The sequence below is a fragment of the Engraulis encrasicolus genome, chromosome 23 (genome assembly GCF_034702125.1).
Source record: "Engraulis encrasicolus isolate BLACKSEA-1 chromosome 23, IST_EnEncr_1.0, whole genome shotgun sequence".
Taxonomy (NCBI): domain Eukaryota; kingdom Metazoa; phylum Chordata; class Actinopteri; order Clupeiformes; family Engraulidae; genus Engraulis; species Engraulis encrasicolus.
Genome location: NC_085879.1, coordinates 44,063,017 through 44,078,016, shown reverse-complemented (window position 1 = coordinate 44,078,016; position 15,000 = coordinate 44,063,017). Strand labels below are relative to the sequence as shown.

Below are 15,000 nucleotides of genomic sequence, written 5' to 3'. Positions count from 1 at the left end.
AATCGTAACCACAGATGTCTCTACATTGCTATGACTTTCTGATTGACCCATTTTGCAATGACCTCAGAACAATTCAGTGCACACTGTCCATTCTACATGGCTGTAGTTACATGAAAAATGTATTTTCCATGCCAGCCTGCTTCAGAGAGATTACAGAGGTGTGAAAAAGTGCTAAGTCTGTACAAAAGTGTGCAAAAGATCTTGAACTTTTTAATTGAGCCAGCCTATTCCAGTGTTCAGACCTATTCAGACAGTGTTGCTTTGTGATACTTATGCTCTGGAGTTGGGAGTGTAGGGCCATGTTTTCATGCCCATTGTAAAGTCATAAACAGACTAGCAAAAATACATTAATTTGTATTTATAATAATAATAATAATTGTATTTGTATAGTACTGTATCCAAGGCATGTAACTCAAAGTGCTTAATAAATGGGAAAAAACATCATTGTTAGAGATGGATTTAAAAGGAGAGGTATAGAGGAGAGGCAGAAATAGCAGGAAGGCAGAGGGAAAAGAGATTGTAGAGTGATAAGATCAACGTAGGTTAGGACCAGGATTCTTAGATGCGTAAGGTCCATAGTGACTGGGCCTAGCATAAGTCATAGAGCTTATAAGTACTGTACAAGGAATTATATAGTCAATTTTTAACATAGACGTCTTCTAATTGCTCTGACCTTTTCATTGACCTGTGTACATAGCATCTACCCCTGAGTTCACCCCGGCTAGGTGTGGTACTGGGAATAAGAGCGTCATGTTTTCATGGCCGAGTTTCTCATGGTCAGAGCCACAGAGAGCAGAGTGTCATAATGTATCACCTCAGTTCCTAAGTCCGGGTTCCCACACACACCCCTCAAGAAAAACCACCAACCACCAGCCCAGCCACCTCACCTCTCTCTGCCATGGGACTTTTTGATGTCCTGAAGAGGAAAACCCACACCCCCTCTTCACCCTCCACATACCCACACCCACACACTCACACTCACCCTCACATACACCCCGTGCTACCCCCCCCTCCCCTCCACCACCCGACTGGAAGGTGCACACTTTCACACCCCTGCAAGGATATATACACCAGTGTAGACCAGAGGCTCCTCAGTGCTCAAGCCTACCTCTTCAGCTCACACACACACTCTCTCTCTCTCAGAGAAGCAAACTCAGCGCTTGCAGCAACATACAGCTCATCCCAGGAGAAGAAGCAGAATATCTTGAACTTGGAGAAGACACCGGCCGGGACTAACGCCATCTTCCCATCTGGGACTGACACAGCAGGGACTGTCCCAGGAGACTCCCTCTAGCCCAGTTGAGAGTCTCTCTTCTGGTACTACTCTCCAGGCACACACACAAACAGACTCCCAGTGTCGTGTCTCTATACTCTCCAAAGATGGCCATGGATCTCTACAGCCCCATCAGCAGCCACAGTAACCAGAGCAGCAGCAGCAGCAGCCCACAACGGCCTCTGCTGTTCCCTGAGGACCCCGCTGAGCTCCTGCTGGACTCCTCCTGCCACCACTCCCTACTGCTGACGATGGGAGACCAGGGCTCAGACGCCGGCTACCACAGCGGCTGCAGCACCAGCGACGGCCTCTCCCCCCTCAGGTCCCCCACCTCCTCCGTGGACGACTCCTGCTGTCTCTCCCCCTCCCCGCTTCCACCACCACCCGAGACGTCCAGCAGCCTCCTCCTCTCTGGAGGTCTCCTGTCTGGAGGCTTCTCCTGTCTGGAGGTCTCCTCTCTGGAGGTCTCCTGTCTGGAGGCTTCTCCTCCTCCACCGACATCCCAGAATGTTTCACCTTCCAGCAGCAGCAGCACAAGCAGCCAGTGACGTCACAATCGTTGTCGGGGGCAACGACGACGACAGCAATGAGCAGCACGATGATTCCGGAGGAGGACCAGAACCAGAACCAGGAAGTGGAAAGGAAGTGCTCGCAGCAGGGCAGGAAGCCAAGGTCCAGGTACCCGGGGAGGAAGCGCCAGAGCGCCAGCGAGCGGGAGAAGCTGAGGATGCGCGACCTGACCAAGGCCCTGCATTACTTGCGCTCCTACCTGCCCGCCTCCGTGGCCCCGCTGGGACAGACGCTGACCAAGATCGAGACCCTGCGCCTCACCATCCGCTACATCGATCACCTGTCCGCCCAGCTGGGGACCAGCCAGCAGGACCTGGAGATCCACGCCAGGAGATCCACCACAAACCAGACCCAGGGGCTACACCAGCAGCAGCAGCAGCAGCAGCAGCAGCAGCAGCAGCAGCAGCAGCAGCAGCAGCAGCAGCAGCAGCAGCAGCAGCAGCAGCAGCAGCAAGCCCAGAGCCCCATGGAGAGGATTCAGGAGCCTCGCTTGTCATACATCCAGCCAACAACACACGACCAGCCCAGTCCTCTGTCCTCTGAGGAAGCCTTCACCTTTAACAACCCACAGCCCATCTCTCCGATGGCCCAGCAAACGCACACCTTTATCCCAGAGTGCGGCTCTCCGATTGCCCAGGGAGTGCAGAGCTTCAGCTCCCAGTACCTCCAGCCTTCCTCCCAGATCCAGCATTTCCAGGCCCCCGCCCAGGCTCCTCTACCCAACGTCTATGCTCCTGCCCTGGGTGCCTTCCCAACGCACGCCCCTCTGCAGGCTGGTTCTGCCCTGGATGGTTTCCCCAGTCAGATGTCTCCACAGTCACTCCATGATTGCTATCAGGTATGAGCTCTATACTGATCTCTTGCATTTGTCTCCATCTAACTATGATATTGTAAAGTTAAAGTTAATTTGAAAGATATTCAAAAGACTTAAACACCGTGTTTGTAGACATTATTTGTAATAACATTTATCGATTCTTACTTTATCAGTTGTTTACCATTACAAATATTACGCTACATCCAATTTGTAATGTTGATTGCAAGTAGCATGGTATGCAACACAATAGCCTGCATGTGTGCATATATTATTGCTTTAGTAGACTGTTGATATGAAGTGGATTTGAGTGGCTTTCTGAGTGTCTGTTAGCCTGGGAACTCCCATACTGCCTTTAGTTCTACACAATCGTTTCGATCTGAAATCTCACTTGTGATTTGGTCTGGTGTTAACCAGGCAAAGTGTCTGTGGCGATCCTCAAACTTACCTTGTTCTGTTTTTCTTTTCCTCCCAGAGCCCCAATGCCATCCCTTATGCAGAAGACTTCTGTTTCCCTGCGCAACAACTCTGGGTTCCGTCACAGCAGAACATGTTCTACGGACTCTGCTAAAGCTCAAGTTCCCCTATGCCATGGACTTTTCTCTACCTAAACAGACTTTTGTGAAGAAAGATGATGACGTAAAATGTTATACATTGATATGATTATGCAGAAATTAGCACATGTAAATAAGAGATATATTTATTTTTATACGCATGAACAATATTTATTATTTCCACTGTTTAGAATGAATAAAGTATCCAAAATGTACCAGTATTGACTCCCTTGTTTGAATTTTTATACAGAGTCGATTAATGGCAAACAATGTGAGGATTTTTTTTTAAATGTCCTAATCAGCTTTTAATGTAGTCAGCTCTTCATGTCTGATGTCAGTCATGCAGAGAATATTACTCTGACATGAATGACCTCTGTCTGAATGATGTTGGCTGTGATGAATGAAGTAACGAATGAATGAATGAATATTTTATTGGTACGTTCAAGGTTAATATACCTAAAAACAGGCCAGATTTTAAAATACATGTCAGAATATATAAGAATATATAAGTAAAACAGATGCACTGGGACAGTACCCACCCCAGCTACTGTGCCGTAGCATCTTGTAGAAATGCCAAGAGGTGTCACCAACACAAAAGTACAAGTCCCAGAGCATGGTATGCACCACCATACTCACTTTTTTATGGTGGGTATACTGTATATTTGAGAATTTTTTGAAGTGGGTATACTGTATATACTTGTGCTATTCAAAACAATGGATCAATCCATTTTAAGTGGGTATACTGAAATCCCTGAAAATTAGAAGTGGGTATACTCCGTATACCCGCGTTCTACGTAGACTACACCACTGACCATACTCAAAGGCAGTGATTCTCAAATGTATTCCAAGTGGGCCCTGAAAGAATAAAAAAAAAAAAACCTTGATAATGTTTGTTACTGTGTTGCTGCTGACCATTCATTTGAGCTGTATTGGGTATTGGGCCAGAGCCGGACCCCACACATTTGTGAACATTTCAAGTGGGCCCCAAGGTGGAAAAGGTTGGGAACCCCTGCTCTAGGGCCTACATGAAATTTGAGGACTTCATGCTGTCAAGGATGATTTTGTCCAGAGTGTAGTTTGAAAGACCAAGAAAGCACAAGACAGTACAAGAGAACTAAGAATGGAATAGTTCTAGAATGTTTTGGGACATTCCAGTTTCCCTTCTCCCTGTCACTGTGGCAGACGTGTGACAGGATGAGAGTGACAAACACACACACACACACACACAAACACACACACACACACACACACACACACACACACACACACACACACACACACACACACACACACACACACACACACACACACACACACACACACACACACACACACACACCTCCTGTCTGTGAGTCCCAGGCAGACGTGTGAGAGGGGGAAACGTTATGTTTTGTCACTAACAGCCTCAGGAAGACTCCCTGCAGTGTCAAAGGTCAGGGGGGCGGGGCTAAACCAATTAGCCACCACTAATTCCTTTCATTTCCTCTGCTCAGTAAACAAACCTCCAACAGCTGACAAGGGGGCCTGAATAAGCAAATAAACTAACACACACACACACACGCACACACACGCACGCACGCACACACACACACACACACACACACACACACACACACACACACACACACACACACACACACAGAAGCAAAAGAAGCAGAAGAGTCAAGCACTCTCAGTTTTATCAGAACCGTCTTTTTGTGTTCATGGGTGGGTTGTTGTTTTAAAGCAGGGGTCCCCAAACTTTTTTCTCTGGGGGCTACATTATCATTCCGATCATGTGATCAGGGGCCGGGATCAATCATGTGGGCTGTATAATAGGCCAGTGCCTGTTATAGCCATAATTTCTAGCACAAAATAGTTCATACAAGTGATTTACAAAAGAAGTGAGTACTTCACATGTTTTACCATTTGAAATACCACAGGCATTTACTTTATTTTCTAATAACAGCCATGTAAAAATAGTCAGGAAAGGTTAGAAAAATATGGTGATTGACAGGAAGGCCTATTGATAAACAAAATAAAATGTTTAAAAAATATATTTCATTCTTATATATCATGATATATCATATCATTATTTTTTTCTGTGAGGATTGCTTCTTTGGGCCTGTTCAGATGGTGAGGTGCAGAGAGGTGGAGGGCTGGTCAAAGGGGCATGGCGGGCCGTATCCGGCCCCCGGGCCTTAGTTTGGGGACCCCTGTTTTAAATTGATGATTATTATGCCAGCATTTTTGCTTCTACTTTTTTTTGATTGCTTGTGTGTGGAAATAATACCCTCTGATGTAAATCTATAAACAGTTTTATTGATCAAAAATAGAATCACCAAAGACACATTTATGACATTTACAGGCAGGTCTTCAGCCACTTGCTTCCGAATGTAAACTTGAACAGGAACACAGCTTTTCAAAGTGCTGGTGCCACAAGTATCGTCTAAATTCTATATATTCTATATTCCATGTTATATTAAACAATCAGATTTGTACATTTAAATAACAACAAAGTTGGGTATTGCTGGTTCGTCAGGTCAAGGCAATGTGACATTAGAACAAAAACCACCAATTACATACTGTACATGTGTGACTCTCAACCTGCTTTGGTGCAGATGTCTGCCCCCCAGAGGTCAAGTGCTGTAACTACATGAAACTACGAAATCATAATGCCCTGAGTCAAACACGTTGAAGGAAGGATTTGGACTAGAAAATAAATAATCCATTTGCTGTCTAATCTCATGTTTTGGGAAAACAATACATACAGTTAGAACTACATATTGATTTTACAAGGCAAACATACACACACATACACATGGATCCATACCACAAGGCAAAGGACACAGAATGACATTTCATTTCTGCATATGACCCTGGCCAACTGGGAGGGCTTGAAACCTATCTTTGCAATATTAATAAGCTGTATTGTTTTGTTCTGCAATGTTGGATGGAAGAATGCATTCTCATTTGGATAATGTAATTCGACTAGGGAACCTGCATTCTATATTTGGGTTTAGAGGGATAAGATGTTGTTCTGTGCACTGTGAGTTGTCCCAATGGCAGGTAAAGAGAATGTACTCTCTCATTCGCTCTCATTCAGTCCCACTGTGTTCAATTCGCTCTCATTCAATATCACAGGTTTCCATCAATTCAGTGTTCATTCATTCATTCATTCATTCATTCATTCATTCATTCATTCATTCATTCATTCATTCATTCATTCATTCATTCATACTTCCTATATTCCATTCACTCTCATTCAGAATAGCTACCATCCACAGAGGTGTCAAACAACTGTTTCAGAAGTTAACATCCTGAAACAGTTTCCTGTGTCCTCAATGGTAGTTATGGCCATGGTCCTCATTACCATCAGCTGATTCAGAGATGGTTGGATCAAATTGGTGGCGGGAATTTTTACTTTCTGAACCTGGAATTCACACATCTGTTTGACCATTCACTCCCAATCAATCCTGGCTATCTGCCACTCACTTCAATTCAATCACAACTAGCTTCCATTCACTCCCATTCAATTCTGACTAGTTTCCATTCGCTCCAATTCAATCACAACTAGCTTCTATTCACTCCCATTCAATTCTGACTAGCCTCCATTCACTCCCATTCAATTCTGACTAGCCTCCATTCACTCCCATTCAATTCTGACTAGCTTCCATTCACTCTGACTAGTTTCCATTCACTCCCAGTCCATCCTCCCCACAATCGTCCAATCACTCAGTGTCTTCAGGCAGCAGCTGCGGTGAGCCAGTCGTTGATCTTGTCCTGGTTCTGCTTGACCCAGTTGATGTTGGCCTTGGTCTTCTCAATGGCCTGGTCCAGAGCGATGGTGGCCGAGCCGAAACCTGTCTCCGCATGCTCAGCCTTGAAGGCCAGCAGCTATGATGAGGGGGGAGCAGAGAGGGAGAGAGTCAAAATACAGTACACATACTATATGGGTCAATGACAGGGTTTTTTGGTAACACTTTACTTTACGGATCGCTAATAAGGTGGTAATTTCGTGTTAATTTCATAGTTATTTCATAGTTATTTCAGGGTAATAACTGTTTGTTTTTAGTAACAACAGCAAAATAACCATACAGTTTCCAGTGCATTTTGTGTGTGTGTGTGTGTGTGTGTGTGTGTGTGTGTGTGTGTGTGTGTGTGTGTGTGTGTGTGTGTGTGTGTGTGTGTGTGTGTGTGTGTGTGTGTGTGTGTGTGTGTGTGTGTGTGTGTGTCAACAAAGTGTCACCGTGCTGCGAGTCATCAGGGTGTCACCACAATGCACAAAGTGTTACCGTTTTTTTTTTAGTAGCAGATGTCAGGTTGTACATCCACAGCTAATGCTCATACATTATGTAGTAATGGAAAATCAATATATTAATATAAGCAATTCATATGGTTCGTAGATAATCCAGATAATTAAAAAAAAGATTTGATCCGTACAATCTTGGCATTAGCTGTGGTTGCACCACCCTGACGTGTAGTGCCACTACAAAAACGGTAACACTTTATTTTAGGGATACATATATTAGCACTAATACATTGTGTCCCTGTATAAGTGTCTTGTAAGGCATGTACAAAGCAGAATCAAACATGTGTTAGCCATGTATTCGCAAATGTCTTGTTCATGCACAATAAGGGATTTATTACCAATTTAACCTTAGTAAGGACCTAGTAGGCCATAGCATTTGCTTAGTACATGCCTTACAAGTTACTTATGCAGGCATTAACATTGTATGTATTAGTGCTAATAGATGTATCCCTAAAATAAAGTGTTACCACAAAAACATAATTGAACCATATACTTTATGCATAGTCAGAGTAGGGCTGCACGATTATGGAAAAAAATCATAAATCACGATTATTTTGGTCAAAATTGTAATCACGGTTGTTAATCACGATTATTGATTTTTTGCAGACTTTTTGGAAAATTATAACAAGATGAAATGAATTATATACGGGATGAGCAAAATAAAATTAATTGTAATAATTATGTAAAGGCAATAGCATGAAACTTAGGTGGAGAGATTTCTGTCAGAAACACCAGCCTGTCAGTATGTTCTGGCTTTAAGGCCACTCTCAAAGGTAGGTCACTATTGCCACGATTAAATCACGATTGAAATCGTGACTTCGATTTCATCACCATTTTTGATTATTTTCGATTAATTGTGCAGCCCTAAGACAGAGACAGTAGGCATGTATTTGTTATCTGTAGGAATACTTGTGATCTCTTCCACATCTACAGTAAATTCAAAATACCAATACTGTATCCATGACAGAATGTGTGCATACGCAATACAGTACGTGTATGCCTACGCAAATACAGGCGGTGCACATAGGCCTAAATATAAAGTAAGAAATATATATTATAATATTTAAATCTAATATAACATAGTAATATTATACAAAATAATACAACATAATATCCTCCAAATGCTTTGATGGCATAACAGACAGTAAACATTTAGTAAACTTAAAGGGACACTGTGCAGGAAATGGTCAAAAAAGGTACTGCAACTATGCTGCTCATTGAAACGGTGTCACCTATTGCCAAATTTGACCTTTTCATGAAAGTTTACAAAGTAATAAACTAATATTTTCTAGTATGGCCCAAGTAAAGTCATTTTTGCAGCTAAAAATGGCTATTTCTGGAAATTCAAAATGGCGGACCATGGAGAAGATCCCCCTTTTCATGTATGAAAAGTGCAATTTTTCCAGTCATAATGAATACTTAGAATTTGATGGTGGTGGTAAGTATTCATGAAAAAGGTAACATTAGTGAATGGGCAGCATGAATTCTGGAAATAAACAACTAAAAATCTCACACAGTGTCCCTTTAAAACTAATTTCTACACAGTTCTTGAATGGCACTTAGAGGGTTTTGCATAAGAAATCTTCATTTGTACTTCATGTAACATTAATAGAATCCCCCAATAGACATGTCTTTCTTCTGTACCTGTTTGAGCTCAAAATCAGTGGAGAATCTCTCTGTGACTCCGGTGATGAGACGACCAAAGGACAGGCCACCACCACCATAACTGAGAAGCAGACAAGACAAAGCAAGGCAATTCTATTGGCACAGCGCATTTCATACACTACCGATGCGGTAACGCTTTATAATAATGTCTGCTTTGTAAAGACTTAGTAAATAATTTACTAATGATGAACAAATGTTTTTATTATTAACTAAGTTTTATTAATGCTTTATAAAATATCTACAAATAATATATTCAAGATTTTACATACCTTATAACAAAGTATTTTATTCATTTACAAGCAATTTGTAAATGTTTGATAAATACAATATATTAACATAACATTTCCTAGTCATTTACAAACATTTGTTAACATTTCCTAGTCATTTACAAACATTTGTTAATGTTTTGTTCATCAATAGTTAATTATTTATTAAGTCTTTATAATGCTTTTTTTGCATCCATTAGTGTTACCAGTGATGCTTTTTCATGGGTATATGCTTCTGCCAGTCCTGTGGGTCAGTTGGCCTGGCCATATATCCATTATTGGCTACTGTGTTATAATGTAATAATGATTAGCTGCCTTCGTAACACAATTCTCTTTTCTGATTGGCTGATGGGGTGACCAGTAATTCTGTGGAACTGGTCAGGTGTCAAGCATGCGACTAAGTTATATGCGCATAGAATCTTCGTTTGGAATGCCGATGACTATCTAAAGGGCCATACACACACGTCGCTACTAGTTACTCGCTCAGCGAATGAAGTCAATAGAATGTCCATGTGTTCCAGTGAGACTCGCAGGCGAGTAGGCGAGTACTGTACAAGCGATGCGATGTGGGCGGAAAATATTTTATCTTCGAGCGAGGCGAGTAAGCGAGTAACCAATTGGAATGCAGAGTTCGGTGCTTCTCGCCTGTTCATTGGCAGCTAAAGCCGCGGGAACTTTCAGCGAACATTTCATGAAAGAGTGGCGAGTAGCAAACGAAAAGCTAGCTTTGTGTGTGTACGCCACTTTACTCGTTGAAGATGTAATCCCAGTTGGCCATATATTCAGTATAGTGTATAGTTACGTATGTGGCTATCTCACCAATTGAGATGTACTCCCAGTTGATCATATATTCAGTATAGTGTATGGCAATGAGTGTGGTCCAGGGACCACTGGTGGTCTGCGACAGAACTCAGGTGGCCCGCGAGGGGATTTCTACTTTTCCAAGATTTGTTGTAACATAATTACAGAGCTAAACATAGCTGAAGTTTTATTTTCACCGCAATAACACAGGCTTGTAAATGTGAATCAAAAGTGAGTGATCTGCATCAAAGTTAACAGTCAAATTAGCAACTGTCAATTCAGTTGATATAGTAGGTGGTCCCTGAACAATTTTGGGGGGACAAAGTGGTCCTCAGTCTGAAAAAGTTTGAGAAACACTGGTGTATGGCTATCTATCAGAATAGTGTGTGACTAATAGGGATGCAAATCATCGATTAATTAATTAATCATTAGTTGATAGCCTTATCGATTGATTTAAGATTAATTGATAAGCGCCCCCCCCCCGAAATCTCAATGTTTCTCGAAAAAAAACTACCAAATCTAAATTTTTTTATTAAAAATGGAGATTATAATAGCATATTTAAATTAATTCTTTTTCAATTCTTTAATCCAAAGGTGATTTAAATATTCCCACTATTCACACACACTCTTCACATGCCCAATTCACCTGGGTCTCTTGTCAGTTGAATTGTCGATTCATTGCGATTAATGTTTTTTAATCAATTAACACATTGATCGATTAAAGTCGATTAATCGTTTGCATCCCTAGTGACTATCTATCAGTATAGTGTGTGTGACTATCTATCGCAGTGTTTCTCAAACTTTTTTCAGACCGAGGACCACTTTGTCCCCCCAAATATGTTCAGGGACCGCCTGTCTTATTGTAGTGAAAATGCTATTAACTTTGTCATAATGTTACAAATATAGCTTACTCCTAGCTTGTCTTGGTAAAATACGTAGAAATCCTCTCGCGGACCACCTGAGCTCTGTCACGGACCATTAGTGGTCCCTGGACCACACTTTGAGAATCACTGGTCTATTAGTATAGTGTGTGGCTATCTTACTCGTTGTAGATGTACTCCCAGTTGGCCCTGATGAAGTCCCAGGCCAGTGGCTGACCAATCACGTTGCCCGCAATGTAGACGATGGAGAAGGTGGCGTCCTGCTTGCGCACCATGTCTGGGTCCAGAGAGTACTGCAGGTACCTGGGGAACACACACGCATGCACGCACGCACACACACACACACGCACATGCACACACACACACACACACACGCACGCACGCACGCACGCACGCACGCACGCACACACACACAGTCACACACACACACACACACACACACACACACACACACACACACACACACACACACACACACGACTCATGCATAAACATCTCATGCTAACACCCATGACATTGTAGAGAGTTACTTGTGCACAATCCCTGGTGCTGAACAAAAAGGTTCGCACACTCCTTTGGAATTTTTTCTTCTTTAGGTTATTTTTTCTTCTTTTCATTCATTCATTCATTCATTCAATGGCAATGATGTTTCGACCTCTCGGTCTTCCTCAGATTCTTCTAGTGAAAAATCCAAAGGAGTGAACAAGCCTTTTTTCCAAAAACACCCATGACATGGCATATACTGCATCACAAGCATATATCTAACTATTAATATACAAAGGAATTCCGGTAACACTTTACTTTACGGATCGCTAATAAGGTGGTAATTTCGTGTTAATTTCATAGTTATTTCAGGATAACAACAGTGGATAACAGTGGATAATGGGCAAGTGTCATTGGGAAAGCCCATTGGGAAACTCTTACTCGCATTGTCATTGTGACACAGCACTTCACAGCACACAAGTGAACGCTGCACACTGCACACAACGAAATTGTATTTCTGCCTCACCCGCGCAAGTGGGCTGCCATCAGTGGCGCCCCATGGGGAGCAGTGCGGTGGGACGGTACCATGCTCAGGGTACCTCAGTCATGGAGGAGGATAGGGGAGAGCACTGGTTGATTACTCCCCCCACCAACCTGGCGGGTCGGGAGTCGAACCGGCAACCTCTGGGATGCAAGTCTGACGCCCTAACCGCTCACCCATGACTGCCCATAACTGTTTGTTTTTAGTAACAACAGCAAACTAACCAAACAGTTTCCAGTGTGTGTGTGTGTGTGTGTGTGTGTGTGTGTGTGTGTGTGTGTGTGTGTGTGTGTGTGTGTGTGTGTGTGTGTGTGTGTGTGTGTGTCAACAAAGTGTCACCGTGCTGCGAGTCATCAGGGTGTCACCACAATGTGATGGTTGGTTATTTTGCTGTTGTTACTAAAAACAAACAGTTATTACCCTGAAATAACTATGAAATAACTATGAAATTAACACGAAATTACCACCTTATTAGCGATCCGTAAAGTAAAGTGTTACCGAAATTCCAGAGGACTAACAGTCTAGTGAAAATATACCGTACCAGGAACACACCATACTTATTCTAGAGCAGTGAAGGTATTCCAAGTGGGCCTTGAAATCATTTTCCAAAAATAATAATCATATTTTGGTGTGTGTTTCTGTTGATTTATTTGAGTTTTATTCTTAATCGGGTCAGAGGTGGGCCCCGAACATTTTTGACAATTTCGAGTGGGCCCCAAGTTGAAAAAGGTTGGAAACCCCTGTTCTAGAGTACAGTCATTCATTGACTGTTTATGGCCATTGCCATGGACCCAGTCATACATTTGTTCAGTTACACACATGCATGCACGCATGCGCAAACACAACTACACTTATCCACCCCCCCCCCCACCCCCACACACACACACCCACACACACACAAACACAGGCTGACCTGCTGAGTAGCCAGGGTATCTTGGTGCATGAGAGTGCACATACACAACTACAGGACCCCCCCCCCCCCCCCACCACACACACACACACACACACACACACATACCCCACACACACACACACACACACACATACACACGCTGACCTGTTCAGCAGCCAGGGTATCTTGGTGCATGAGAGTGCACATACACAACTACAAGACCCCCCCCCCACCACACACACACACACACACACACACACACACACACACCCCACACACACACACACACCCACACACGCACAAACACAGGCTGACCTGCTGAGTAGCCAGGGTATCTTGGTGCATGAGAGTGCACATACACAACTACAAGACCCCACCCCCACCACACACACACATACACACACACACACACACACCAAGCCACACACACCCCACCACCACCCACACACACATACACACACACACACACACACACACACACACACACACACATACACACGCTGACCTGTTCAGCAGCCATGGTATCTTGGTGCATGAGAGTGCACATACACAACTACAAGAATTAGATATAATTAAGTTGCTCTCAAGTACACTTAGCCAACCATACTTAAAGTGGACTTGGAAGATGTTTGGCTAAAGTGTATTTAGAGGAATATACTAATAGTGTTCTAATAGTGAACTTACTAGAAGTGTATTTCTTAATAACATATTGCAATTGCACTTTTTCTAAGTGCACCATGATTGTACTTCACCCAAATATCTTCAAAGTGCGCTTACACAAAGTGCATTTACCCATCATGCACCATCATGCATGTCCCATCATGCACTGCACTTCTTGGAGCTAAATTTCTCAAACAGAGAGCCATTTATCTCGAAGGAATATCTTTGGTTTGCATGAAAATATTACTCATTGTTATATTCTGCGTTTATTGTAGGGTTTTTATGGAACACAAAAAATGACCATATTCCCACCGTCATGGCGACGGTCACGTATATGTTCTGGTATATAGCCCTATAGACTCCCACTTGACTCATGGTGGGAGGTAAGATAGAAAAAGTTGACCAAACTAAGGATGGCTGATCAAAGTAAGTGTTCAAATGTAGGAAGATGAGACAAGTTTGAGTTGACGTGATATGAGAAATCTCTGTGAAACTGCAATGACTGTGAATGGCAAATGCATATCACTGATGTGACCAGAGTATGTGGTTAATGTTCAAGCTCTGAGAAACAGCATGAATAATAGTATTGCACATATGTTATTTCGTGTACTTGGGAGTGTACTGTAAACGTACTTCAAGCATACCTGTTAATATATTTACAATACTTAACATGATATACTTTTTACAGACTTGAAGTGTTCCAATGTAGTCCAAAGAAGCATGAAGTTAATATACTTTTATTGAACATCAAGTAACAATAAAATGTCATATGAATGCATGAAAAGCGTGTTTGGAGCTTACTTTCAAAAGTATGCTTGTAATGCACTTAAAGTTGTCCAAAAGCGGTGCCAATTTAGCATCCTCAGTGTGCTGCAAGTGTGCTGAAGTACTGCTTTAGTAGTGCTTCAGCGCACTAATAGTGCAATGAAGCGCACTTTAAATCGCCGAAAATAGTACACTTTGTACTTAGTACGGTCAAAAAAAGTACACTTTAAGTATATGGGTTTTTCACCTGGGCACACACAACTACACCCCTCCCTCCCCACGCCCCCACACACACACACCTGTTGAGCAGCCATGTTATCATACACAACTACACCCCCCCTCCCCACCCACACACACAAACACACACACACACACACACACACACACACACACACACACACACACACACACACACACACACACACACACACACACACACACACACACACACCCACCCCCACCCCCACACACACACGCTGACCTGTTCAGCAGCCAGGGTATCTTGGTGCATGAGAGTGCACATACACAACTACACCCCCCCTCTCCA

General features: G+C 42.9%; 1 protein-coding gene across 2 annotated transcripts in view; it reads right to left on the bottom strand.

Moving 5' to 3' along the window:
* Positions 1 to 5,516: 5,516 nt before the first annotated feature.
* The window catches only part of LOC134440236 (aminopeptidase N-like), a 59,498-nt gene continuing 50,014 nt past the window's right edge, over positions 5,517 to 15,000 (bottom strand). For both annotated transcript variants that reach the window (XM_063190224.1, XM_063190223.1), the window contains exons 20-22: positions 11,275 to 11,415; positions 9,144 to 9,225; positions 5,517 to 7,084 (exon numbers count right to left, since the gene is read on the bottom strand). In XM_063190224.1, the coding sequence (XP_063046294.1) occupies positions 6,932 to 7,084; positions 9,144 to 9,225; positions 11,275 to 11,415 (376 nt within the window). In that variant the 3' untranslated portion in view covers positions 5,517 to 6,931. The remainder of the gene's footprint in view (positions 7,085 to 9,143; positions 9,226 to 11,274; positions 11,416 to 15,000) is intronic.